The following is a 27,938-nucleotide window of genomic DNA, read 5'->3' on the forward strand; positions in this document are numbered from 1 at the left end:
TGTGACTTTGGAACGATCTTTTATTCAGAACATTTTTCCAAAACAATCTTTTTCGCTAATCGTCGGACGACCTTGCCAGACGGAGTCATTGGTAGCTGATCCGCAAAGTAAACTCCACCTCGAAGATGTTTGTAGTCGGGAAGTTTCTTCGCAACTTCCTGGGCAACGAACTCGCTACCAAGAGATTCAGAACTACGAACTACCAACGCGGTTACCAAGTCATTCCCGTTCTCCTGAGGGATTCCGACGACGCATACCGCAGCTACTCCCTCAATACCCTGCACGACAGCTTCCACGTCACTCGGAGATATCTGGTAGTTCCCGTACTTGATGATGTCCTTCTTGCGATCCACCACGTACATCAACCCGTCCTCGTCGAACCGTCCAATATCCCCGGTGTGAAGCCATCTCTCACCGTCCAGCATCTCCTCCGTAGCCTCCCGATTCCCAAAATACCCCAAAAACACCAGCTTCGTCCTCACCAGAATCTCCCCGTCCCGTCCAATCCCGACCGCGCAGCTGTCCTCATCCACGATCTTGATCTCAACGCCAGGCCGCGTAAACCCAACACTCCCGTCCCGGTAGAATCCTTCCCGCGTGAACGTCACCGCGTAGCCAACCTCCGAGAATCCGTACGCCACCTCCAGGAACTTTCCCGCAAAACGCTTCTCGAAGGCGCGCTTCAATCCCGCCGATACGACGCTACCTCCGGCGAACGCCAGTCGCAGCGATCGGAACGAGTCGGCGGTGACCTTCGGGTCGTTGACGATCGCCCAAGCTTGCGTCGGTGGGATGAACAGCGTCGATACGTGGAAGCGCTGGACGATGTCAAGAGTTCGCTGAACGGTGAAGGGGTCTCGGGTGATGATGCGGGTTGCACCCGCGAGGGTTCCAGCGAGGACCATTACGAGTCCGGACAGCCAGTAGAGGGAGCTGTACGCGAACAGGATGTCACTGGAGGTGCACTCGAAGAAGTTGGCCACGTGGGCGATGCAGATCGAGTGGGAGAGGGAGACGGCTTTGGAGCGACCGGTGGTTCCGGATGAGCAGAGCAGGACGGCGAGTTCTGCTGAGGGGTTGTCGAGGTGAACGGGGCTGAAAGGGGATCGCGTTACTTGATGATCTTGATTGGTTTTTCTTGGGTAGCTTACACGAAGGTGTTTTCAACTCCAGTTGGTAAGAGTAGATCTTCAATGTGACTGAATCCGGTGACCTTGTCCCCAAATACGATGACCTTGGGAGCGATACCCGCCATCTCGCAAGCAGGTATCATCTCAACCAGCGTTTCACTTTCACAAAATACCAGCTTGGGCTTCACAGATCCGAGCATGTGAGCAAGATCATCCCGTTGAAAGGTGGAATCCAAGGTGTTGACAGGTATTCCCAGCGCGAAGCAGGCAAACAAAACCGGTGCCGTATGCTCCCCGTTGCGAACGGCCATCGCGAAGACGTTTTCCGGACACCTCGTCCCGTATCCGAACTTGATCAGGTTCTGAGCTACACGAACCGTTCTCAGATACATCTCGGCTCCGGTAACCTCAACTCCACTGTCCGCACATATCTGAACCACCTTGTTACGGGTACGATCGAGCATTCCGAGAACCGCTTGACCGAGACTTTGATCCGGATTCCACAGCGGAGGAGTCGGTAGACCTCGCCAAATGTGGCTCGCTGGATCGTAGAAAGTACGGACGTCTCGTAACTTGTGCATGCTGATTATCCCGGGGATGATGCTGCGCTGTTCGTTTGCAGTAGATAACTGACGAGATAGTTGTGGTGTACGAGAAGAGTGATGCAGCTAGATGACGCTGCATTATATATTTGACGAGCGTTATCAAGAACTGTGCAGTCATGCTCGGTATCATAGTTTATACAGCAAATTTCCAGTAGAAGAGGCAAAAGGGCTATTGATACCAGTTCTTCACTAGTTTACATGTAACGGTAGTCAACCGTTAGGTACGACAATAAGAAATACATAAAACGCAGCGTCCCTTCGATGCAGTCTTCAATAGTTGATCGAACTACCTCGCCAGTTCTGCGTAGCCATCGAACGCATCAACATCGCAGTCCGGGGATCATCATCGCACGATCATGCGCAAGTTACGAGACGTTCACACCTTCTACGATCCAGCGAGCCACATTTGGCGAGGTCTACCAACTCCACCGCTGTGGAATCCGGATCAAAGTCTCGGTCAAGCGATTCTCGGAATGCTCGATCGTACCCGTAGCAAGGTGGTTCAGATATGTGCTGACAGTGGAGTTGAGGTTACCGGAGCCGAGATGTCTCTGAGGACGGTTCGAGTAGCTCAGAACCTGATCAAGTTGGGTTACGGGAATCCCGAGGACATCTTCGCTATGGCCGTTCGCAACGGAGAGCATTCGGCACCGGTTCTGTTTGCTTGTTTTGCGCTGGGAATCCCCGTTAATACCTTGGATCCCTCGTTTCAACGGGACGATCTGGGTCACATTCTCGCGATCGTAAAGCCCAAGCTAGTATTTTGTGACAGCGAAACGCTTGATGAGTTGACAGCGGCTTGTCAGTTGGCAGGTGTCACTCCCAAAGTAATCTTACTGGGAGATAAGATCGCTGGCTACACTCACGTTGAAGATCTGCTCGTACCAACCGGGATCGAGGACAGTTTTGTGTAAGTTTGCTCAACAATCTCGATCAACACTTCCTAACCTCTCTTCTTTCCAGCCCGGTCCACCTCGACAACCCTTCATCAACACCCGCCGTCCTCATCTGCTCATCCGGCACCACCGGTCGCTCCAAAGCCGTCTCCCTGTCCCACTCGATCTGCATCGCCCACGTGGCCAACTTCTTCGACTGTCGCGCCAGCGACATCCTCTTCGCGTACAGCTCCCTCTACTGGCTGTCCGGACTGTTCACCCTTCTCGCTGGAACCCTCGCGGGTGCAACCCGCATCATAACCCGAGCCCCGTTCACCGTGCAGCGCACCGCGGACATCGTCCAGCGCTACCAGCTGTCCGTCATTTCGTTCCCGCCGTCGCAGGCGTGGGCGATCGTGAACGATCCGACGACGGTTACCGCCGACTCGTTCCGATCGTTGAGACTTGCGCTGTGCGGAGGCAGTGTCGTATCGGCGAGCTTGAAGCGCGCGTTTGAGACGCGATTCCCGGGGAAGGTCTTGGAGATTGCGTACGGGTTCTCGGAGGTTGGCTATGCGGTGACGTCTACGCGGGAAGGGTTCTACCGGGATGGGAGCGTTGGGTTTACGAGACCCGGTGTGGAAATTAAGATCGTGGATGAAAACAACTGCGCGCTTGGGATTGGACGGGACGGGGAGATCCTGGTGAGGACGAAGCTGGTATTCTTGGAATATTTTGGGAATCGGGAGGCTACGGAGGAGATGCTGGACGGTGAGGGATGGCTTCACACCGGGGATATTGGAAGGTTCGACGAGGACGGATTGATGTACGTGGTGGATCACAAGAAGGACACCATCAAGTACGGGAACTACCAGATATCTCCGAGTGACGTGGAAGCTGTTTTGCAGGGTATTGAAGGAGTAGCTGCCGCGTGCGTCGTGGGAATCCCACAAGAGAACGGGAATGATTTGGCTACCGCGTTGGTGGTTCGTAGTTCGGAAACTGTTGGTAGCGAATTTATTCTTCAGGAAGCTGCGAAGAAACTACCCGACTATAAGCAACTTCGAGGTGGAGTGCATTTTGTGGAGAAGATTCCAATGACTCCGTCCGGGAAAATCTTGCGGAGGTTGGCGAAGGAGGTGATCATGGGTTAAAATTGCTGAGTAAAATTTATGATTCAGTTTAAGTCTACAATTTTCGCAATAAAAAAGAAATGAAAATTTTAAAAATAAAGATCTACATTTTAGGTGAAATCGGGCCGATAAAACCAAAAAACGCTTATTTCTTATGGGGTTTAAGGTACTGTCAAATATTGTTTGAGGATCATTCTCGTACATTCTCAATTTTATTCACTCAGTTTTCGTCAAAACTTAACTCATACTCAGTAATGAGTAAGTGAGGCAAAATTCAGATTAGCAATAATGTCACTCAGATTTGAGTGAATTTCTTTCAAATGTTGTTATATTCTGAGTTCAGTCCCCAGTAAGTTTGGATCACGCAGAATAATATTTTGTACGATCAGCTTGAACGAGGTTTGATTCATGAAAATTTTTGTTGAACATAATCAACAAAATTTTGCGTTGTGAATCAAACTTGGTTCTTCTCATTTCCTCGTGTCTTTTGCTGTCATGAAAAAAAAAAAAAAAATCTAGATTTCAAGTCTCCCAAGGTGTGTTTGTTTTGGTTCATTGAGCGAGGATCCTCACTAGGCCAGTGAGTAACTGTGAGGATCTTACATGAAAACAAAAATCCAGTTACGACCAGTGAAAACGCAACGGGGCGTTTGTTTTGTAACTCAATTATTCATTCAGTGGGGCGTGGGCCCAAGCGAACGCACCATCAGTTTTCGTCAAATCCGATGGTACTCAGAAATGAGTAAATAGGTCAACTGTCAGATTTTACTCAATCCAGGTTTTTAAGCGAAGATGGCGTTCGAATGGTGAACGCCCGAAATGTCAAAATCGCACAAAAATCGAGTCAAAATCGAGAAGTGGAATCAACATTGCGAAAAAAGTGTGCCATGGCATGACCGCCACATTTTTTTTTCTAATGTTGGTACTTCTGCGCGATTTTGACATTTCGGACGTTCACCATTCGAACGCCATCTTTGCTTAAAAACCTGGATAGGGTCCTACTGTCAAATTTTATGTAAAACGGTAAAAACACGATTAAAAACTATTTCTGATCTTCCTGATCGCTTTTTTCATTTTAACGCAAAAAAAAAAAAACAAAAAATGACAAGACAACATTTTCCGATTGATCAACTCAATTTTTTATCAAGAAGGACCACGAAGTAAATTTTTCAAAATTGATTTAAAATCCATTTAAAATCCTTTGCGGTCGTTCAAAGGGTCATTTTACTCAGAAAACTAATCTTTATCGTAGTGAACAATTATATTACAAATTTGCGTAATTTGAGGACCCAATTCCCAGTGAACTCTGAGTAAAATGCACTCAAATCCGACAGTTACCTTATTTAATCATTTTTGAGTAGGTTCAATATTGACGAAAACCGAATGATTTTTAAATGTGCGTGTTTATTTATCTCCTTTCATGCTTTACACCCTTATTTTAAATAACTCTGTTCTCGTCAAATTCAAACTCAGAAATGTAAGATGAATGTTAGAGTTGTTAAAATATTACTCATAATTCAATATAAAATGAGTGAAATTCATCCCAAGTCTGACATTTTACATTTTTACACATTATTTTAGGGTAATGGCTAGGGTTAATGAAATTTCACGATTTCGCGGACAGCGTGAAATCCGCGAAAGTTGTCTTTTCCCGCGAAATCCCGTGAAACTGTAACGATTTTTCTCAAAATATGTTATCAAACTCAAATAAGAATAAAAATAATCTTAAGAACTACTGTAGAATTAAGTGAGTGAATACCCTTGTTCAATTAATAATATAGGGTTAGTGAATTTTGACGATTTGAAATTCTTGTAATTTATCAATTTTTCAAATCATTTTTTACATTATAATAAATTGAAATATTTCAATCATAAAGACTATTTGAGTAAATTTGATTAGTTTTCAAATAAAAAGCTTGACCATTTGAAGAATTGTTCGTATTTTTCAGGTTTTTTTTAGAAACTAACCTAATTTAGTAATATTTTCATTAGCTGTAGTAAAAAATTTACCACTATTTTATTTGAAAGGTGTAATTTTAAAAGAAATTAAAAGAATTAAGCTTTGTTTTATTCAAAATAAAATAAAGAGTATTTTATATTTTTGAAATCACCTTTTAAAAATATTTCATATTTTTTCTGAGTCCTGTTTAATTTTAACGATATTTGATTATTTGGGTCGATGATTCCCGTGAAAGTTAAGTCTGTTCTTTTTTTGTATAAAAATTTCGATTTCGTAACCAATTTTATTATTTTTGCCTATTGATTTTAAAGTTTTAGTTTTTGAAAAGAGAGATGTAAACCTTAAAAAATATTTTGAATGAAAACCTTTAAAAATATTTTGAATGGGCTAATTGTCGCAGAAGACTCAAACTATTTTACTAATTTTGGCTGAACAAGATTGTTGAATCTGGCTTTGATATGAAATTTAATAAAATGTAATCTAAAACAGAAGCAAATCAGCGAAAACTTTTTAGCTATTAGTCGAATATTGAAAAAAGCAGTTCAATAAATTTTGTTTCAAAATATAAATAGAGCCCTTCCATAAACCAAGTGGAAACTTTTTTGAAAATTAGAAGATTTGTTTTTGTGTCCCGTTCAAATTTAGTGAGGATTTTTTTGTTTACTGAAGAATAATTTATAATGAAGCATAAAAAGTAGTTTTTATTTAAACATAAGATTTTGAGAGTAATTTTAACATTTTTCACGTACCGCGAAATTTGCGTGAAATTTGCTATTTCCGAGCGTGAAAAATCACTAAGTCTAGTAATGGCTCAACAAACCAAATTTTCAACATTCCAAAATAAGGACTTGTAGGCCCAGTGAAAAATATATAATTTAACCCAAAAATTACGAAATTCTCGTCACAGTGTCCTGATGCAAACAATGACCAAGCTCGAGCTGTCACTGCCCTGGGAAGCATGTTGGCTGACATATCGTGCGGTCAGTCAAAAAACCAGCTAGAAGTCGCCTGACAAAAATCTTTTGCTAGAAAGAGATAGGAAATCTGATGCAAACAAACGTCCAGCAGCCATGTAAACATACTTTAAATGTGTTGGTAATTTTTTTTAACTAGAAAGCCTTAAGTTTTTTGTGCACTTACTCAAGTTCGGTTTTGATAAAAATTGAGTGATTTGATGTCATAAATCACTCAATTTTCGACAAAGCCGAACTTGCTCAGAAATTATTAAACTTTCAGTTTTGAGTAAATTCCACTCAGCATTCAACGAAAATTGAGTGACATTCACCCAGCTCTGAGTGAAATCTACTCAAATCTGACAATGTCCCATAGAGAAGAAAATCGTGACGTCAGAAAAGAACTCAAATCACTCAAAGTTCATTTTGTGAGTGACTTTAACATTTTGGCCTAGTTTGACAGCTACCTCGTTCCCAGGTGAGAAAAGGAGGCGAATACTTTATGAAAATCATACCTGTCAAAATTCCTAGCCTCAAAATTTTGTCGCGAGTTGCTTTTCTCCTCTATTTTCCTCTTTTTTGTGAGTAGGTTCGGTTTTGACGAAAATTGATTGATCTAGAATGTGAGTTAAACACAAGAATCAGGGATTGTTCGGATCACAAAAATAAGGGTAAATATTTTATTATTTTTTTATTATCTTTTTCAAATTTACATAATAAAAGCGTTTGCTTCGTTTTTTGCATAATGTTGTGCAGCCTTGCCCACAAATGGTGTGGCAGAAAAAAGAGTGTTTGAAAAAAAAGTATTGCAAAAATGAGTTTGTTTCAGTAAAAAGCTGCGCGCTTCCTCCACAATTTTGGGGGAGGATTCGTGTTAATCTTAGTGATAGGGGGTGTGTTTTTGCTTACGGGCTACAGGTAAATATTTATATGCATACGAGTGTGTTAACATTAGGGGTTTTCTGTGCTTGTGTGGGTTTCCATGTTTTGCTGTGAGTGCTTTACATCTCTCTTCTGTTCATTGGTAATAAGGTTTTGAAAGTTTTTTTTTGTGTTATCACTAGATTTTTTCTTTTCATCTGTTTTTTTCTTCTCAAAAATATATATAACAAAACATTCTAACTATTACAATACCACTTTTACGTTTTTTTCTAATTTTGCGTCTGCGATTTTGCTAATTTTGTTTGTGTTTAAAAGGAAAAAAGCAAAGGTTAGGATATCTCACCTACACCGTCATAAAAATTGTGTTATTGTGTATGTGTTTGTTAGAAGAAAATAAAAGTAACTCCGTACTCTGCTCATTCTTCCTTTTTTCCGTTTTCGCTGCCCAATTCCGTTTTCCGTACGATTCTATGTAAAATTACGTTGTTTTGATGTTTCTCTCTCAATTTCAGCTCTCAGTAACCTAAAACTCTAGTATTTTCTCTAGCTCAATGAAAAAATAAGTAAAGGTTGGCGAACAAAAGCAAATGTCTCCGAAACAGAGGGAACAAACCACTAGATATTGTGTGAATTATTTTAAGTTTCTATGTTTTTTGTTGTTGAATAGTTTGCGTTTGCGCTTAGCTGAAATGTTGCTTCTTGATTTGTGTAATTAATAACTTAGTAACGATTACAATCACAATCTTTTCGTCTCGCGTTCTCTCTCTATCTCTCTCGCTCTAGGCTGGTGCGTTTTTTCGTGCAAAACTTCCCTAAGAGGCAGCTTCTTCCTGTTGTTGTTTGCTATTCGTCGGGGGGTAGTCAGATGGAATCTTCACTGTGGTGCAGCTTCTTCTTTCGTCGTGTGGCTTTGTGCGTGCTCTTAACTCGTTCTACTACTAGTACCGCTACTAAACTAACCATCCAGTAATGCGAAATATTAACAGTCAAAAGCAAAAATACTAACATGTAAGTTTAAAAAAAGGGAGGGAGAGGAAATATAGCAATAATAATAATAACATTAAAAACAAATAAATAAAAACGGTTTTCACATTAAAGTTTTGTGGGGCGGCGGTTATTGAATAAATAATTTTCTCAAATTAACATAGTAACAACATGAGGGACTACCACTGCAGAGAGGTTTGTTCTTCTTCGATTGTTTTTTTGGCTCAAAACTACGCTGAAATCTGCTATAAAGAGTTTGTCGTGTTTTCTAATCCATAAAAAAGGGTGGCACTCTCGTGCAGTTACTAGAGCTCATTTTTGAAACGTCGATAAATTGATTGTACATATGTAAATACACATTTCCAATCAGGCTTTCGCATTACAACCATATCTTCAACATCCAACAGTGGCGCGATCCCGGCTTTTTCACTGAAAAAAAAAACAAAACAAAAACATTTTTATAGCATCTGCGCGCGTCGCCGCCGTCATTATGGCGGCAGTTTGACAGCTACACTATAATTTTAAAATACATAGTTTTCGTTAAAATCTGAACCATTACTCAAAATTGAGTAATTTTGGCAACTGTTTAATTTTGATGAAAACTGAGTGATTTTAAATCAGCGTGCAGATTGGAAAAAATACTTACTCAGCCACTCGGAAGGCGAGTGTGAAGTTATGACGTCGTTGTTGCGGTGTTAATTTGGTAAAATCAAAAGCTTCTGGAAGGAAATGATGAATCAGCGCACAAAATGCCATTCCATCTGACCAGCTGGTGGAAAAGTTCTCTATTTTAACGTGCTGTGGAGAAAATTGGAGGAGTGTCAATTTGATATAAATTTATAAAATTTAAAATAATTGAAAATTCTCTGTTTGTACCACCACTTGTGCAAATGCGCTGAATTTGTGTGTGTGTTTTATGCGTGTGTTTACAAAGTTGCTATAATACAAGTTGCTACTAAATTTATTTTGCTATAAAACCAAAACCTTTAAAATTTGGGTTAGTAGAATATGGTTAGATTAACAATAGAAGCTAATTTACAGAAGTACTGGCAACACTGGATTTATAACTTTGCCTTTGGGGGCCAATGTTTATTTGTAAACAAACAGTGTTTTTCACCTTCGCCAGCCAATGTCAATCAAATGAGCAGGACGTGCGGCTTGTGTAAAAATTCAAATTTGTCCATTTATATTGCTTTGCCATGATTGTGGGTAATCTATTTTGACGGTAGATATTTACAAACAAACGATTTAACCTCACTTTTCTTTACCCCCAGCAACCGTCGAATTTATTGCTTTCGCGGAGTTTCGATTTTTCGACTCAGAAAAATAGTAAAGTCCGCACTTAAATTGTCAAAATCAGTTGTCAAACTGATGTTTACATTTATGACAATGGATGCGGTCGTGTTTATTAAATAGGTTTGATAATTACCGAAGGTAACGTTAAAAAGCTTCGTGTAAACATCAATTGATTTATGCACTTAATGATTTGTTGACATGTTTTGGAACCCCCAGCAAACGTCAAATTAACGAATTTGTTGACGAATCTTTTCCGAAAAAAGATTTGAATGGTTCGACGTTTGCTGTTTGACAGCTCACTCATAGTATCACAAGTGACAGATAAGTGACAGCTGATCACTTTTTATTTTTACTTTATTAAGCTAGAATTCCACTGCGGGATATTTGTTCTTGAATGTTGACAGATTGGAAATTTTTTGACAAACACGGAAGCTGTCAAAACTGTTTTTTTTTGTTTAGTATTCAAACCAAGTTTCCCGCAGAGTAATGTCACCTTGATATTATCTGGATACAACAATACAATTGTCTTAAAATTACGTCTAAGTTTGTTTTACGTGCAAAAGAACAATTTCGAGCATGCAGTAAGCAAAAGTAAAGGTTAGGTGGGCGATTTGGAACGTCTGTGCCAGTCTGTTTGGTGTGACGACGTATGGGTTTGACAGCCAAAAGAAGGGAAATTGTAAATATTTACAGCGAACGACAACGAAATGTGACACACGACAGATTGAGGTTAGGACGCATCCGTTTCTCCATGTTGTTTGTGGAATTTTAACAAAACGTGACGCGCAAGTTTAGTGTAGAAGTAGGAGGCAGAGCGAGAGTGACAAATTGCCGCGCCAGTTGTCAAATGTATAGGTTATGACAGCGAAAAACAAAACCAGAACGAAGAAAAATAACAGATTTGCCATTTTAGAAACTTTACAGTCGAAAAAAGTAACGGTGCAGATAAATTTGAGCTGTTTAACCCCTCGCTCGCTGTCAGTTTGACACTTCTCGAGGGGCGCGACACTTCAAATCTAAACCGCAACTTTTTTCAAACTGCAACAAAACAAAAGAGCGCAGTGTGTGTTGGCGGCAGAGTTGACACCTATCAAGTTTGTGTGTGTGTGTGTACCTCGTATCCATTTGTCTTCCTCTGGCACCACTGCAGTAATTGGTCCTTTGCGGTCGCGGCGCGGCGGTTCAGTGACGGGTCAGTGAAGGTAAACATGGCGCCGCCGCCGCCGGGCGTTGCTGGAGTCGATGGCGTTTTAGGGGAGCTGCTCGACGCGCGACAACACGATTTGTTTACATTTTGTTTGAGATTTAGAAAATTTGGTTTGTTTTGGTAAACATTTGCAAAGGGGGTTTTGGAAATAAAAACACAAAAAGATGGGAAGAGAAGAAAGAAGAAAGGGACACAGAGAGAAAGAGAGAGAGAGAAGACGATGAGTTTTGTGATAAACTTTTTTGATTTCACGAGGACAGGGTCGGATTTCTGGGGGCAGTCTGACAAGCCTTTCCGGAAGATGGCAACACTGTAGTGAGTGTGGTCTGCCTTGGGGGAACGAGTAACGGCAGGGTTTCGAAAAAGGGGTGGGAAATGGGTTAGGTCGTCCGTCACGGGTTGGAAAGTTGGTTGGTTCCTCTACAGCTACAGTCGGGTCTTCTATAACCGCGGATTACGGGATGAGGTTCATGTTACTTTTGTTAGTTACTTGGCTGTACTGCTCGTTTTCTACCGACCACAAAATGCTTCAAACGCTAAGTTTTAATGAACTTTTACGGATTACTTCAAATTGTACGGTATTAGTTATATGGACGATGATATTACTCGAATGCTCTCTACCTATAGAGGTTGGACTAAGTCGATGCGAGATCAAGCTACTGATAAATGATGATAAAATGTTTTTTTATAAAGCCCGTTTGATTAGTTGCGTAAGATTCACAGCGCGATGCTCGCGCTCGATACGTACTTTGGGGGTGATTGCGATGTGACGGAGTTCTGCTTGTCGAGCTGTCGGAACTTGGCCATCGCGGACATGGGTTTCGCGGCGCCGACCGTTTTCGTGGTCACTGGAAAGAGAGAAAGAAACTTCAGTTAGAACATCAACATAAAAAAATTAGACTTTTCTAAGCAACCTCAAAATAAGGAATCTTGGTTGTTTGACAGTTAAGCTAAACCCGATTCATAATGACTCAAAATTGTTTGAGCGTGTACGAGTGTTGCGTCAAAATGCACGAAGTGGTTTGTTTTCATTTTTCCGACTCTCTCAGCAAATGTTAAACCATACAAAAATGTTGCCGGATCTTTTCCGGGAAATGATCCGGCAGCAACTGTGGACTGATTTGACGTTTACTGGGGGGAATCGAAATGTTTGATTATGTTTTTGCTTGCAAAATAAGTACAGTTCGAGACGTTTAGATTGTTGACAGTTGACTGAAGTTTTTGACTTTGTTTTGACAGTTGTGTGAAGTATTGGCTGATGCACGAAGTGATTTGTTTACCTTTTTTTGGTACCCTCCGCTAACGTCAATCCATACAAAATTGCTGCCGGATGTTTTCCGGAAAAAGATTCGGCAGCACTTTGTATTGACTTGACGTTTGGTGAGGGTGCCGAAAAGTTTGGTTATGTTCTGCTTGCAAAAGACAATTCAAGTTCAACGTCGTTTGTTTTTCGATTGGAGAGGTTGATGTTTGTTGTAGAATTGTGAATTATTCGGAACTTTTCTAATCTATTCTTTCTCTAACTTTTCCAGGAAGCTGATTTTGACAGATGCCATAAAAGGTAAGCGTACCGCTGTAAACAAAGCGGTACTCCAAGATCTGCTTGACCGCCCTCTTCCTTGAATCACCTAGTAGTTTCCCGATGTTTGTAGGCTTATTTTGCCCAACTTACCGGTCGTCCGGGTGGTAACCACTCCGCCATCCTGAGACTGCTGCTGCACTTTCGAGGTCGACGTGGTGGTCACTTCTGAAACAGATGGAAAAAGAGAAAACGCACGCACGTTAGCCTTTCCAAGTAGCAACACAATCGAAGCAGGTTGTCTAAAGATCCACTCGGGTACTAAAGGGATTTTGTCAGTAACTATATTCGGGCAAAGCTTACGCTTTGCAGATTAGTACAACTACTAGCTGACGGGAGACGTTTCTACAACACAGCGAGAACAACACGGTTCACAAGACGAATGGCTAAGCGTACGGCTTTGAACACGATAAAAACAACAACAAAACACACAATGAATGATCCGAACAAAATCTGTGGAAGTTGGTCGCGCAGCGATGATGACAATTAGGACACAAAAACAACACATCAGGGACACGGACGCTGCGCGCAGCGCTGCGCAGTTGTTTGCGCGTACAACGGTGGAGCTTTGCATGCAACTTTTGCGCTTTGCATGCAACTTTTGGTCAGCGAAGCGGGTTTCGACGGCGACGGTGTTACACATTGAGCAGCACACGCACGCTACACGCTAGGGAACACTCACACAAATCCAGAGATATAAAAGACTCACTGAGCTCGCGTTGCGTTTCAGTACGTTTCTTTCGATTGAGATCGCGAATCTTCCGTGGTTGAGGTTGCTGTTAGAGGTTGCGCACATCAAGAGACTCGATCGGGCGCGCAGCGGATAGTAGAGTAGCTTCGCGGTGTTCTCGCTTCCGGAGTTCGGTTCGCTTGTTTAGTAAAACACGCACACAACGGTTCATGTCCCTGAAACACGCTTCACGGGTCGCCATCAACACGAGGTGTTACACGAGTAAGCCTTCAACATTCAGATGGAAACCAAAGCCTTCCACAGAGATAGATATAGTAAACAGCATGCGAGTTTTTTTTTGTTTTGGTTTTTGTGTTGGCGCGTCTTCTTCGGAAGTTCCTTCCAGCAGGCCGATCCCAATTGGTTTATCCACAGCCTAGGGGGGTCGCTAATATCTACAAACTAACGTTACGACTAGCACGTTCACAGTCATTCGTTGAAGGTTCAACTCTTGCAGAGTACGGGGGTAGCCTTCCAAACTTCCAAACATCGTTCGTTACCGGACATCTAATGGAATGTATTTCCCAGTGTGGGCGCTCGACGACCTTGAGTCGTGCAGATCCGGCGAACACTACACGGCGAACGACTGGTTCATCAGCTGCTCAAATGCGTCCTCAACGTTGTCTTCGTCCAGAAGACTGAGGTTGTTCATGGGGATATGGGGCATGGTTCGGCTACGGGACAGGCCACCTCCGAGCGGAGGTTGGTAGTACTGCTGTTGGGTTTGCTGAACCGGTTGTTGAACGCGTTGCTGGTACATCGGCTGTTGCTGCCGGTAGTCCTGCTGTTGCGAGTTCATGATGTTGAACTGCGCCGGGTTGTAGCTGTTGCCCATGGCGTACGACACCGGTCGGACGGCGTTCTGCGTCATACCCGACTTGTCGCGCAGAATGTTGTGCGTCGACGCGGTCTTCGCCAGTGCGTTGAACGTGGGCTTCTGACCGGAGAAGTAAGCCTCCATCGTCCGCTGCTTGTCGTTGACTGCCTGGTAGTGTTGCGGGGGTTCGTAGCCGCCGTTGTACGGCGCTGGAAGCGCCAGCGTATGGCTTGACTTGGCGCGAGCCAAGCTGATCGGAGCGGCAGGTTGCTGGTTGAGTCGTACCCAGGAGTCGGTGCGTGCCAGCGGAGCTGGCCGAGGAGGCTCGTAAGCGGGGAACCGCTGCACATTGTTGTAGATGGCGAACTGCGGAGGTTGCGGCTTCGCCGCTTGTGGCGTATTCGGCACGATCTCCACCCGCGGAACGCTGAACTGCATCGGCGGTTGATACACCTCACCATAATCCTGCGAGAAGCGCTTCTGATTCGGCATCATCCGCTTCGGCGGAGTCGGACTCTTCTGCTTGATCAGCTTCAGCGAGCTGTGCAGGTTCTGCGCGATCGCAGATCCGCGCTCCGCGGAGCCACCTCCTAGATGGGACGGCTTGTTGCTGGAGTAGCTGGCCTGCTGGCTAACCGGTGCCTTCATGACCCGCGTCACGACGCGCATCTCCTGCGAGTCGATCGACTCCAGGTCGTCGTCTTCGACGTTGCTCGGCGAGTCCGAACTCATGGCGTCCGCGACGTTAACCGTCAAGTAGTTGATCTGCTGGGGAGGAGGAGCAGCTCCGTACTGTTGCGGGCTGTACACCGAGTTGGTGCTGGTCAGCACGAGCGGTTGGTTGTCCGGATTGGTGAGCGAGTCGCTGCGGTTCAGCGTGAACGTCGATACCGACTCGGGCTGGGTGTAGTCCGTGAAGGTGTACGTAATGTCCGGCCGGGACTGGGCCTTGAAGTCGCCGACGTCTGGGAGTGAAGGTCGCTTCGCTTGGATGCGATCGGGAAGCTGGAAGCTGAGCGGCTTCTCCGCGTACTTGAGCGATCCCTGGTACGTCAGCGGTTGCTGAGTCGGTAGCGATCCTTTGTTCATGCCGAACTGATTGGCGGTGAACTTGGTGGAGGCGATGCTCGCCACCCGGTTACCACCGCTCGTGTCGGCAGGTTTCTTCCCGATCCAGGGAGCTGCCGGAGCCGATTGGTCCAGCGGTTCCGCTGGCATGGCTTGGTAGTTCAGCACGTGGTGCGTTGGAGTTCGCTCGATTTTCGGTAGTGGGACGTACGGGGTTTCGTGGTAGCCGGCAGCTGCCAGGGACTTGACGAGACCCAGCTGTACCGGGATCGGTTCCGGCTTGACGTCCGGGGTTTCCTTGAAGCCGGCTTCGACGATCTGCTTCACGATACCGCACGATACGTGGGCCGGGATTGGCTTCACAATCTCCGGTTCCGGATGGACTGGCTTAAAGTCCAGGTTGACCGGGGGTAGTTTCTTCGGGATTGGTTTAAATGCAGAAGTTGGGGCATGGGTGAACTGGGTAGGGTTGGATTGGGAGGCGGTTGGAGTTTTGGGCTTGGGGACTACCGGCTGGGCAACAACCGGTGGCGCAGCGGGTTTGGGTTTGTCAGGGATTTGAGGAGGTTGCTGGACGGATGTGACATTCTTGGGTGGAAGCTTGGGCTGGGACGGTTTCTGAACCGGTTTCGGTGGTTTGGCGAACTCCCTTCTCACAGATTCATCAAACGAAGCGCTCTCTGCCTTCTTCCAAAAGTTCATCGCTGAACACTTGGGAGCGCTCTTGGACGGAGCCACCATCCTGCTAGATTGGTCAGCCTTCTCGAAGTTGTGCTTCAAATGGTCAAACTTGTTGGACCAGTTGTTCCCACCCACGTGCTCCTTCACCGGATTCGACGACCACATCGCCTTCGGCGTCTGATTCTGCTTCTGCAAGAAGGCCATGAACTTCTTGTCATTTTCCGTCTTCGGCTTAAAGTCCGGCACCTCGACAACCGGCTTCACGATCGAAGCAACCGGTGTCTTCGCTTTGACCTCACGCGGTCGCTCCTTGCTCTGCTTCTGCTCGCCCTCCGAATCATCCTCGCTGTCAACTCCGTTGTCCAGCGGCTTCTTCGGGATATCGATCGTGTTGGCACGCTTCATCCGGAGCTTCTTGCTGGTGTACTTGTTCAGCGGTTTGCTGACCTCACCGTTGACGTGCGCTTCCTGCGCGTCCGGAGTTCGGCTTCTCGCGTTCGCCAGCCGGCGATTCGTCTGCGGTTCCTGCTTCACCACCTCTCGGCTGACCATCTTATGAACCGTGTTGACCACGGCCGACCCCTTCGGTGCATTCTTTTGCAGCACCACCTGTTCGGCCGTCTTGTGCGGTTCCTCCTCCTCCGAGGTTGACCCATCGTTGAAGGAGTACTTCTTGACCAGGGCGCGCTGCGCCGCCGTTTGCACCGGCTTCTTGAACGGGTCGTTCGGCTTCACGTCGATCGGCTTGTGCTGCGAAGCAGCGGCAGGTTCGTGCCCGTTCGTCGGTGTGTCGAAGCTTTGCGACTGACGGAACAGCTTCTGCTTCGCTTTGCGATCGGCTGGTTTGGCGTTAGCTTCCTGGCCGTTTGGTATAAACTGACTTGGACGCTTCATGGCGAACGTCGAAGCGGTCGGGGTGGGAGCTGGAGCGCTGGAGAGGACTGTTCCCAGCGATTGCTGCTTCTGAAGCGAGTACGGGAGCTGGGATTTTTCCGGAGTTTTGGACTTCTCCGGGGTCGCCGAAGGCGAGTGCGAAGACATGGTCTCCATGCGTCCGATTTCCTCGATGAAACGCCTGGCGTCGGCGAGTTCCTCGCGACTAACGCCAACCGTGTGACGATTGTTACGATTCCTTCGTTTAGCGAAGCGAGCGCTTCCCCTACGAGCCTGGTTATAATCAACCTTGTCCTCTACTCCGTCGACAATCTCTTCGACGGGAGAGACCTGCTCGGGCAGCCGCTCCGGCTGCATCAGCCCCAACTGAAGCCGACAGGCAAGCGTTAGCAGCGCGTTCCGCTTCCCACTGTCCAAGTTCATGTCCTTTCCATCCCGCAGCGACAGCTGCAACCGCAGCAGTGCCGCTGTAACATCATGCAAAATACCATCGACCCCGTCCTGCTGCCCTTTCGCTACACTACTACCACCTGGCCCGGCAGCGTTAGCCGCTGCCGCAGCCCCAACACCAATACCACGGTACAGTTCCATGTTGTCATGCAAACCGGCCGCCAGAAGCCGTAGGTCTTCGCCGGACTCGGTGCCGGAATCCTCGACCGGGGCCACTGGCTTCTTCTTGTGTAACAAAATGCCCTGCAGCAGTGGCAGCAGCAGCGACTCACCCTGAATGCTGGCGTTAGCGTTAGCGTCGTTCTGCGGTTGCTGTTGTTGCTGTTGTCGCTCGCGCTGTAAATCGGCCGTTACGCTGGCTACGATGTCGGCACACGCTGGAAGAGAATCGGATGGATTGGTCGGGGAGTCTAGTGGAGTCGGGTTCGGGTTCGGGTTGGTGGATGGCGAAGGCCTGTCGTCGCGGCGATCAGCGTTACCTTGCTTCCTCTTCCTACTTGCTCGCGCTTGTGGGCGTGGCTTACGGTTTCTATGGGAGCGTGTCAGTTTGTTGTTGTTGTTTTGGTGAGGTATGGTCAGGCGTTTGTGGTGACGCAGCTTGGTCTGTCTCATTTGGGCGTTTTATGGGGTTCTGAGATAGAGTTGTTCTGTGGTGGTTGATTGGTTGGGTATTAAACCAAAGAGCAAGATAAAAGTAACGTGAAACGCAGGCCTTTCGAACGGAAATCTTTGGAGTGCGTTTAGTGAGTTTCAGAGAGAGAGAAAGATAGGGGGTCGCGTTGAGAGGTTTGTTATTGGGCGGTACCTTCTTTCTCGGCCATAATCTGTCGTAGACGGGCGCGGATTCGGCGGCGTTCTTCGTAGTTGGTCGATGAGTCCAGCTGAAAGGGTGACCAGCGTTAGCAGTGCTAAACGTACTCCATTTGACAGATGCTAACGCTACCTCATGGTTTGCTTGAATCAAGGCGGATCAACCAAACAGGTAAGCATCTGTCAAACAAAAATGCGTCCAAATTTGGACAAGCCAAACTTACCAACTGCTTCAGCGAGGCTTCGTCCCAAATCTGCTCAAGGTTCTCGATGCTCGGCTTCGGAGCGTTGCTGCTGCTGGATGCGGTCGACTTGACGGTACGGGTGGTTGTTACTTTGGAGACCTGTCGGAGCAAACAGAGAACCAAATTTAGTCAGGCCGGTCTCGACTTTTTATTTCGGAATGAAATTCTTCAAATTGCCGCCGATGCAGCGGGTGTGTGAGCCACTAACGCTCAACGCCGGAATGTGCAGTGCGGGTTCTATTTTAAGACGGACGCGCGCAGAACAAAAGCGAAACCATCTCCCCAAGACGAACACGACGACGACGAAAAGGTGGGAATCTATTTTCGAAAACAGAATCGGGGCCCGCGCTGAGTAATTGCCGCGCTTTCGCAAGAAACCGTCGCACCGCCGCTTTTTCCGACGTTTCGGTCACATAACGTATCGTTCGGAGAAGACAGCAAGAGTACAAAGATCGTCAGCTGATCGAATAGAACGTTTAGAGCTCTCCGAGTTCGGTGCGTTCAAGGTCGTTAAAGAAAAGGTAATATTTACACGCGGTTGTTTTTCGTCAACACCGCGTGTGTGTGTCCCCTAATGGGATTGCTGACTTTTCCGGCAGCAGGCTTTGATTGATCGTTCCCGAAGGTTGCGTGCTTTAAACTCAACTTTGTGTACGGTTTGTTTGAGCGTGTTTTTTGACAGCTGTCGTTTCGGCCCATGCAGCAAACGCAGCTTAAACTCAACTTTGTTTACATTTTCAATAAACGTGCGTAATTTTGACCGCTTCAAGACAAAAGGTTCCGCTTCCGGCTGCTCTTTCTTCGTGGAAGAAAGAGCGGGAAAACACCATTTACAATGTTTTTCACTCGCAAAATTACTCATCCGACGTAATTAACCATTATAACTGCGTGATTTTCCGTATAAGCGGTACAAAGAAGGTCTATTTTAGTGCGGCGGACGCCGCCGCGCAAATACAAGACAAAAAGGCCATAATATCTACAATCCACGGCAGACATTGTGGAAACGTCATAAAAAAGTGTCGTCCGAAATTCCCCTTAAGGAAACGAGGGTTGACCTTATTTTGGGTCGGAGCCAATTTCTCGGACAGGGATTTCCCCGACGATCGGTGGAGGAAAAGTGGCAATAAGTTATTTGGCGCAATTATTCATCTCTCGGCGAAAGGGAAAACAGTCCATTTAAGGAGATGTGTACGTTAAAAGAAAGTAGCATCATCATCATGATTATTGTGTGAAATGTGGAGGCGCAGTAGAACAAGGCGCGTGTCTAGAGCGTCATTTGTTGTCGTCGTACCGGTTTCGTTTGATTAAGTGGCACAATTTTTTGTGGGGTTTCTTAGGTTAATTTTCGTAATTGAAAGACGCAGGTACCCAAAAAAGAGGGGTAATTGGGTACTAAAGCGATATGTCAATTTTTATGTACAACGGTAAAAAACACGATTAAAATCCATTGTAATCACTTTTTTTATATTTTGTTATTTTTTTTAATGCAAAAAAAAAATGACAAGACAACATTTTTTAGATTGATAAACTATGGTCCCCTTGGAACGAGCTGTCAAGTAGGACCTTTTCTGTCAAGAAGGAACATGAAGTAATTTTTTTTAAATTCAATTAAAAATCCATTTTAAATCCTTTGTGGTCGTTCAAAGGGTCATTGTACTCAGAAAAATAAGCTTTATCGTTATGAGCAATAATATCACAAATTTAAACTTCATTTTAGGACCCAATTGCTAAAACATTATTTTTTTCCTGTTTTCAATATTTTCGTTTTTGCGTGCGGCGAAACCCAGATTTTTTATTTTATTTATTACTCGGAATCTCGTTAATTAAACCCCACCATTTTTTTATATGTTATGTAAATTGTCCGTAAATTTGAATACGATAAAAATATTGATAGGCAAAAGTAGGCTCTTTGGACTCGAGACCTCAAAATCAGCATTTTTAGTTTTCATATGACCTTTTCAGTTATAAAACTAGATTTTTGAAACTCCAAACTATTTTTCTTTAAAAGCCTACATAATTACCTTTCTATTGCGTCCAAGACAAGTAAAATCGGTTAAAATGGCGCGAAGTTGTGATTTTTTTTAAATGGGGTTTTTTGTGAAATTCGTCGAAAATTACCATTTTTTGGACCACCCTTACTCGGCTAGGGTCATCCTAATGGCCAAAACAAAATAAAATACGGGTCTAATTAGTTCGGCTGAGGAAACTCCTACTCCAGGTTTGGGCCTGATGGGACATCTTTTTTTTTCAAATCATGCTGTTTTCGTGGGAAATTTCTTAAATTCATAAATTTGTTCCTCCTTACTAAAAAATTGTCCTTTTGAAAAGATAGACTTGATTTCCAAAATTTGAAAATATTCTTTTCGGAAATATCAAAAAAATTAGGTTAAAAAAACTAAAATTTTATAACAAACAACTTTGTCGAAGATCGCAAAACAATCCGAGTTACCCCGACGAGTTATTAGCGGTTTCAAGAAGACGTTTTATTTGCAAAAAAAATGTCACCAGTTTGAATGCTCTATGGCAAACCTTAAATCTTAACCGATCGCGCGCAAAATTTTCACAGTTACCTATTTTGCCTAAGGAATTGAATCAGGGGGTATCCCAAATGAAATTTGCAATGAAAAAAAAAAACAAAATTTTAAGTTGACCGGTACACAGTAAAAAAAAAAATCATGGTAATAATAGATCTGGGAAGAGGGAACATTTTTTATGTCAGAAAATATATGTAATTTTACTTCTGAAAATGTGTAGTTTTACCACTTTTTTGGTGTAATGTCACTTTTTAAGTCTAAATTGATGCAAAATTACATAATTGAAGAGGTAATATTCAACCTTCCAAAATTACACCTTCCAAATTTAAACATTTTTTTGCTGTGTAGTAATAAGGTGGCTTAAAATGAGAGTTAAGATAACTTCTTACATTTTAGAACCTGATTACAAGTAGTTTGACCTAAAATGGATAAAAAATAATCAAACAGGGAAAACTAAGCTTTTCTACACGATCAAAAGGCGTCTAATTTTTACTCGAATTTTTACTCACTACGATAAATCAGCAACTATTCGATTTCAATGTCAAAAAATCGTGTTTTTTTTACATCTGAAAAGGCCTTAAAACATTTTTTTTTACAAAAGTAAAAAAAATTACAGTCATCAGGGTTGACTTTGGGTCATACAAATTTCAGCATTTTTGTATCACCCTATCTCACCCCCATGACCCAATGTCACCCTTTATGACGGTATACAGTATTACATTTAAATAAAATTAAAGAAACATAATTAAACCAAATGAAATAAACATTAGATTGTAAACTTTGAAAATACTAAAATTTCTAAATTCAAAAACTCAAAAATTCTAAAGTTCAAAAATTCTAAAATTTAAGAACATAAACATTTAAAAAATTCTAATATTTAAAAATCCTAAGATTCTAAAATTTTAAACAAAACAGACCAGATGCAAAATAAATGTTATGCAATGTATTCTTAATAGTTTACAAACGTTTACACAGCATTTTTCATAATTTTTTTTTTTTTTATTTTGAGAGAAATTTTGAAAGAGAGGGGAGAGGGATGAGCACTTAAAAAAATATTTACAATTGCTTAATGTATTTTTAAAGGACATGAATACTAAAATTTTCAATATAAATCGTTTTATTTTAAAATGTTTAATTTTTCATTACTTGCATTTGATTCTGCTTAAATTGAGTAGTGCGGTGCCTGTGTGGACGCGCAGTCCTGTTTTTTCGTGTTATTTTCCGTCTCTTTTGTGTCGGTGTTCGAGTGCATGGGGTGATTGGCTATTATAATTAAATAATGGCATCAGTAGTGCGGTGCCTGTGTGGAAGCGCAGTCCTGTTTTTTCGTGTTATTTTCCGTCTCTTTTGTGTCGCTGTTCGAGTGCATGGGGTGATTGGCTATTATAATTAAATAATGGCATCAATAATGCGGTGCCTGTGTGGACGCGCAGTCCTGTTTTTTTTTGTGTTATTTTCCGTTTCTTTTGTGTCGCTGTTCGAGTGCATGGGGTGATTGGCTATTATAATTAAATAATGGCATCAGTAGTGTGGTGCTTTTCGGGACGCGCAGTTCTGTTTTTTTACCTTCTTTTTTTTTTCATTGTTTTTTTCCACTCGCGTTCGTTGGCCGATGAGTTTTTTTGTGTTGTTCTCTATTTATAGTTTTCTATAAAAACGTACCTATTTTTTTTTTTGAGACTAGCAAGTCGTATTGCTGGATTAAGCCCTTTCTATATCATTTCAATAATCATTTCAATAAATGAAGCCCTTCCTACATCACCGTTGATCGGAAGGCACGCCGACGGAGAATTTCTGGAGAATCGCGGTCGAATTAATACTATATTTAAATCCCTAGATAGCTATCTTTCCGCAGCCGGCTGCCTAAGATTTTTAAAATTTCAACCGATAAACAAATTGCTTATGGTCGCATCACCTACCACAGTGAATCCTGACCTTATACCCATCTTACTAACCCCTCAAAACTCATGTGATACTTTGTCGGAGACGCAGCTGATTTAGCGGTCTTCATCACTCAAGTATCGGACTAAAAATTCCTATCCACTTCCCCCGTGTCTTACCACTGGTCGTGGCCGGCGTCGGTATTGATCAGCATGATAGGGACCTTTGAAAATTGCGAAGGGGTGATGATTGGTTCCTACTTTTCATCTGTGGTCCACGGAGCAATGTTTGGGGGTCCTGATCAATAACGAAGTAGCAGCTACGGGTAGACACCAATGCTATGCTATGCTATGCTACTTGCATTTGATTCTGCTTAAATTAAAAGTACGGTGATTTGTACATTTAAAAGTGTAAATTGACTTGGCTTTCTCGTTGTTATCTTTAAATACTTTTAATAGAAAAAATACTGTAATTCCACGTCAGAGGCTGAAAAAAATATTTTGAATTGGAAAAAAATCTATTTTTTCGTTATTAATATTAAATTTTTTACACAATAATTCATGTAAATAATTTCCTCTAAATTGAGGTAATATGACATTATAAAAGATGTAATATTACACCTTCCAAATTTACACAATTTGTTACTGTGATAGCCTCAAAATTATTTATCTTTTTCGTTTAATCACCTCTTAGAGAGAAAACATTTCGCAGACTGAGAGCGAAAAAATACAGTGAACGAATTGAGCGCATAAAGTATGAATTGGTAGAGAGCATTTTACTCTTAACTCTCTACTGCCACATTTTTTTCGTTTTTTTTTTGTCCGTGTTTAGGAGGTCATTTTTAACAAGTTTTGTTCTACGCAAAACTTTTCTTCTCTTGTTTTATTTTTAGTATTTAAATTTGCATTTATCTTGTTTAGTTTATGTTTGTTTTTGGTAGTTTGGCCTATTCACAGTTCTTCTCTCCAATGCTTTTTGAAGATCAAAAATTTGTTGAAAAATGGATTTTGGCCATTTTTTTTAGATCGAAGCCCGTTTAGAGGTGGGGTTAGGTTGTAGAGAATTAATGGTGACATTCCACTAAGGGAATGAGTGTAGATCGCGAGAATGTATCCCAAAACTATCTAGTCATCTTCTCTAAAAGGAAAAAACGAAATATAAATTAACTGATGTAAAGTTTTTCATAACTACTAAATTTTGTTAGTTAAACATCCAGATTCGCAAAATCCATCAAGTTTCGCGCTGGACAGCGCTATTTTTAACGGCAAACAATTCCCAATCCACGTCGTCCACGCGTCCGTTCTCCGAAGACAGACACAAACTGACATTGTGTCTATCCCGCCCCGAAACCAACAAGCTGAGAACAGAGTGAGTGACAAAACGCGGACAGCTGACCCAGCTCGCAGCCGAAACACCCGAGTGCGCGAAGTCACATTCACCCGTCGCCACCACCACGACAAAATTCGGATTATGAAATCGAAATTCTCTGTCGGTGGGAAGAATTTCGAAGAAGAGGACGAAAAAGAATAGTATTCTTAATTGACGGGGATAAATTTAACGTGTGTGTCAATTTAAATCACAACTCGACCCTAAACATTGTTCTCGGTGCGTCGGTGGCGCTGGCCGCCTTTTTTGAGCACGTGGCAAAATTAAAAGCGAGGGCTTTAATTTAAGTTTAGATCAAGGGATTGTTTTTTGTACGTTTTTGCTATTTTTATTCAGAAGAGAAAGTTTGCTTCACGATTGATTACCTTGACGAATGTCTCTTTGAAATTCGTCTCTCGAGAGAAGAAAAATCAAATAGCTTGAAGTAAATCCTAAATTATACAAATAAAAATTGCGCAAGCCCATTGGAAACGCGTTCAAGCGAAAACTAACAAACTCTGCCTGTGCACCTGTGAGCGCCATTACGCCTAAAATAACGGGTAGGGTAAAAAGCAAACATCAAACTCTCTGCAACACGGTGCTTGAATATGCAAAATTGCATCCCGATGATGCTCAGTGCATTTGACTGCAAAAGGGAAAGAGGTGTGGTGCCCGGAAAATCGTCGATCAAGAGAGGGAGAGAGATGTAGAGTGCGTTCAGGTGGAACGTAAACAAGTCTGGACTTTTAATTGAAGGAAAATTGAGAGAAAAACCGTTTTGATGTTATGTAAGAGAGAACCTCATACTGAAATTAAAAAAATGTTTTCAAAAATATTTATCAAAATTAAAAGAAATCGAAGATCTGGCAACTATGTCAAAAACTAGGAGTATTTATTCAAAATTTAGTTCTAAAACAAGAAATTATTTCATCCTAAAATAAAGATTTTGAAAGACCATTCCAATGATTTTGGGGATTGGGGAATTGAGGGATTGAGAATCTGGCAACACTGTCATTATGCCTTTTCGTTGAGTCATAAAAATTGATAAATTGAAAATCAAACTATTGAGTACTCATCGTCGCTTGAATAGAATTAAGACCTGAAAATACTAATACTGTTAAAAAAAATTAAATCTGAATGGAGTAAAATTTAAAATTGTTAATTAACTACGTTTTCCAATGATAACTTTATCGCCCATTATTTTATTGTTCATTATCGATCCACGATTTATTTTTAAAAATCTACTAAAATACTCAAAAAAACACGCAGAAAAATTTTGTAGAATCAGCCTGTACGAGGTTTGATTCAACAAAATTTTTGTTGAATATAATCAACGCCGATTTTGCGTTGAAACAAACCTTGATTTTCTCAATTCCACAAAAATCTTTTGTTGTTTTGAAAAAGTTGCTTTGACGTTTAGCGTTGATTCAACAAAATCTTGATTTTCAAATCAACAAAACGTTTTGTTGATTCAAATATGCCTTATTTTTCTGCGTTAAGGTAAGGCTACTGCAAGTTTTATTTCAAGTTTTTATCTCCCTTAAAAAAAATCTCTAATAATCTGGGGACGAAACAGATATCTAAATATTGCAGGAAAAAAAAGGTGTGCAATTGATTGTAAATTATTTTGAAATCATTGTATAACGTTTAATTATGTATTTTTGATCAAATAGGGCACTTTTGGACCTTTTCAAAATTTTGAATTTTGGGGCCACAGATCGAAAAAAATACAACTTGAGGAAAATAAAAATTTTCATAAATAAATTGATATTTTTCAAAATTTCGTTTTGAGATATTTTTTGCTTAAATATTTTTAAAAATGGGCTTGAAATTCGAGATTTTATGTTTTTAACCTCCCCTCGACTCTGACTAGAGCCCAAGGGCAAAAACTTTGATTAAAATTTGTACCAGCCTAACAATTTATTTAGAAAAACCGAATTTTGTAAAAATGACAATATTTACACTCTGAACTCACCGGCCACATTCAATTTCCCCAAAGGAAAAGGGGGCAACACAAAATTTACTACAGTTGAAATTTTCATTGAAAATACTTTTTAAATCGATTGTAAACTATTCAGAATATATTGTAAAATGCTTTTTTAATGTATTTTTAATGAAATTTTGTTTTTCAAATTTGGATGTTGGACCACAGATCAGTTTAAGACGTAAAAGTTTAGGAAAAATAATTTCATGTATTGATTGATATTTTGTAAATTTTGGGTAGTAGTATAACTGTTAAGATGTTTAAAGCATTTTGTGATACTTTTTTCGATACTGTCATTAGGGGTGACATTGGATCTGGGGATTGAGATTGGGTCATACAAAAATGCACAAACTTTGAACAATATTTTTACAAGCCATATTTAACGAAAATCTATCAAAAATTTCGCGCCATTTGACGTTCTGTTGCGAAATTTTTAGTTTTTTAAAGCTATTTTCATTAAAAATTGTATGTTGCGATATTTTGAGCATTATAAAAAACGGTATTTTGTACCCAAAAACCACAAAATAAAACTTTTTTTTTTCATCTGTCTGCACAGAAAAAAATAATTTTGAATGTGACATCATTAACGATGTAACACTTTTGCACGTTATATATCATATAAATTTAAAAACGATTTGATATAAATTTAAAACAAAAACATGATTGTTGTACATGTGATTCATAATTTGCGTGTAGAGTAAATTTACCGTAAAACGGGGTGACTTTGATAGCCGGGGTGACTTTGATAGGTTTGAGATTTTTCCGAAAAATGAAGAGTACAACTTAAATACGTACGGAATGGTATTGAATCATACTGACCGTGGTAGAGAAGTGTTCAAAGTACCTCAAGAAAAACTTTTCATAAAATTTTGAAAAGTTTAAAAAGTTAGTTAACTATAATTAAGAAAATGTTGATGAAAAACATTATTTAAATCTTCTCAAAGTGTCATGTTTTTCTCAACGAACATAATTTTGAATCGGAAAACGGAATGCATTTTCGGATTCTTTGGACAATTTTCCACTAAGAGAAGGTTGAATAAGTTTGTAAATAATAAATATTATGTGTTTTTGAAACATAAATAAATAAAAATCTCTTGTTTCATAGGCATTTTCAGTTGAACAAATTTCATATAAAATGTGAAAACTTGTGATTTTTGCTTCTAATTCAGTTTTAAATGCAATATTAATCGATAATTTTATAAACATAACAAGTTTTAACGAATTTCAGGCAAAATTCTGACTTTTAAACAATTTTACCTAAAATTTATATGTATTTTGTTAAAAAGCTTATAAACTTAGTTAACTAAATATAAACATTGATTTTTTCCTAGAAAACTAAATTAGCAACCTTAGTAATGTTACATTTGACGTAAAAATAAAGTTTGAACACCTTAAATCTGATTTTAACAAGAAAAACTATGACTATCAAAGTCACCCCGGATTTCAAAATAAGAATTTTAAACATAACTATTTTTTAAAACACTATTGAAAAAACTTTTTTTCAAAAATGGTATATGGACCATGTGTGGGCTACCCCAGTACATGTTTTAAAAATAATAATCTCAAGACAAGCCTTACCAGTTGGAAAATATTCCAAAAATAAATTGAAATCCTATCAAAGTCACCCCGGTTTACGGTACACATTTTTTTTTTTAAATGGTGATATTTCAAAACTAATTCTCTAAATGTTTGTGCAAAAAATTAACTTAATATCACCGAATGTATGTTTTTTTATTCTGCCCATGAATGCATTGTTGTCTCATGTAAAATTGTCATTTTTGAGTTTTTCAGACTAAATACCAATAAATTACAAAGTTTCATGAAACCAAAATAGAATGCACTCAATGTTCTGTAATTTAAGAAATAAAATATTGA

At 41.6% G+C, this 27,938-nt stretch overlaps 3 protein-coding genes across 8 annotated transcripts in view; 1 reads left to right on the top strand and 2 right to left on the bottom strand.

Annotated features, from left to right (window-relative positions):
• Positions 1–2: 2 nt before the first annotated feature.
• On the bottom strand, positions 3–1,851 carry LOC120422470 (luciferin 4-monooxygenase-like). The gene is made up of 2 exons (XM_039585925.2): positions 1,152–1,851; positions 3–1,095 (listed from the first exon to the last, which is right to left on the bottom strand). Exons 1-2 carry the CDS (start codon positions 1,709–1,711, stop codon positions 21–23), a joined length of 1,635 nt encoding a protein of 544 aa, XP_039441859.1. The 5' UTR covers positions 1,712–1,851; the 3' UTR covers positions 3–20.
• A 231-nt stretch (positions 1,852–2,082) lies between these two features.
• On the top strand, positions 2,083–3,876 carry LOC120422471 (luciferin 4-monooxygenase-like). The gene is made up of 2 exons (XM_039585926.2): positions 2,083–2,645; positions 2,699–3,876. The coding sequence occupies exons 1-2, from the start codon at positions 2,092–2,094 to the stop codon at positions 3,762–3,764; spliced, it is 1,620 nt and encodes a 539-aa protein (XP_039441860.1). The 5' UTR covers positions 2,083–2,091; the 3' UTR covers positions 3,765–3,876.
• Positions 3,877–7,332: 3,456 nt separating this feature from the next.
• Positions 7,333–27,938, bottom strand: part of LOC120422462 (smoothelin-like protein 1) — a 125,488-nt gene continuing 104,882 nt past the window's right edge. For 2 of the 6 annotated variants that reach the window (XM_039585907.2, XM_039585911.2), the window contains 8 exons: positions 18,279–18,398; positions 18,050–18,125; positions 17,517–17,621; positions 12,698–12,772; positions 11,774–11,873; positions 10,933–11,077; positions 9,169–9,320; positions 7,333–8,951 (listed from right to left, as the gene is read on the bottom strand). In XM_039585907.2, coding sequence (XP_039441841.1) covers positions 8,828–8,951; positions 9,169–9,320; positions 10,933–11,077; positions 11,774–11,873; positions 12,698–12,772; positions 17,517–17,621; positions 18,050–18,125; positions 18,279–18,398 — 897 coding nt within the window. In that variant the 3' untranslated portion in view covers positions 7,333–8,827. The other 4 variants (XM_039585908.2, XM_039585909.2, XM_039585906.2 and 1 more) reach the window with 4 other exon arrangements.

This window comes from Culex pipiens, chromosome 1, assembly GCF_016801865.2.
Source record: "Culex pipiens pallens isolate TS chromosome 1, TS_CPP_V2, whole genome shotgun sequence".
In the NCBI taxonomy this organism is placed as follows: Eukaryota; Metazoa; Arthropoda; class Insecta; order Diptera; family Culicidae; genus Culex; species Culex pipiens.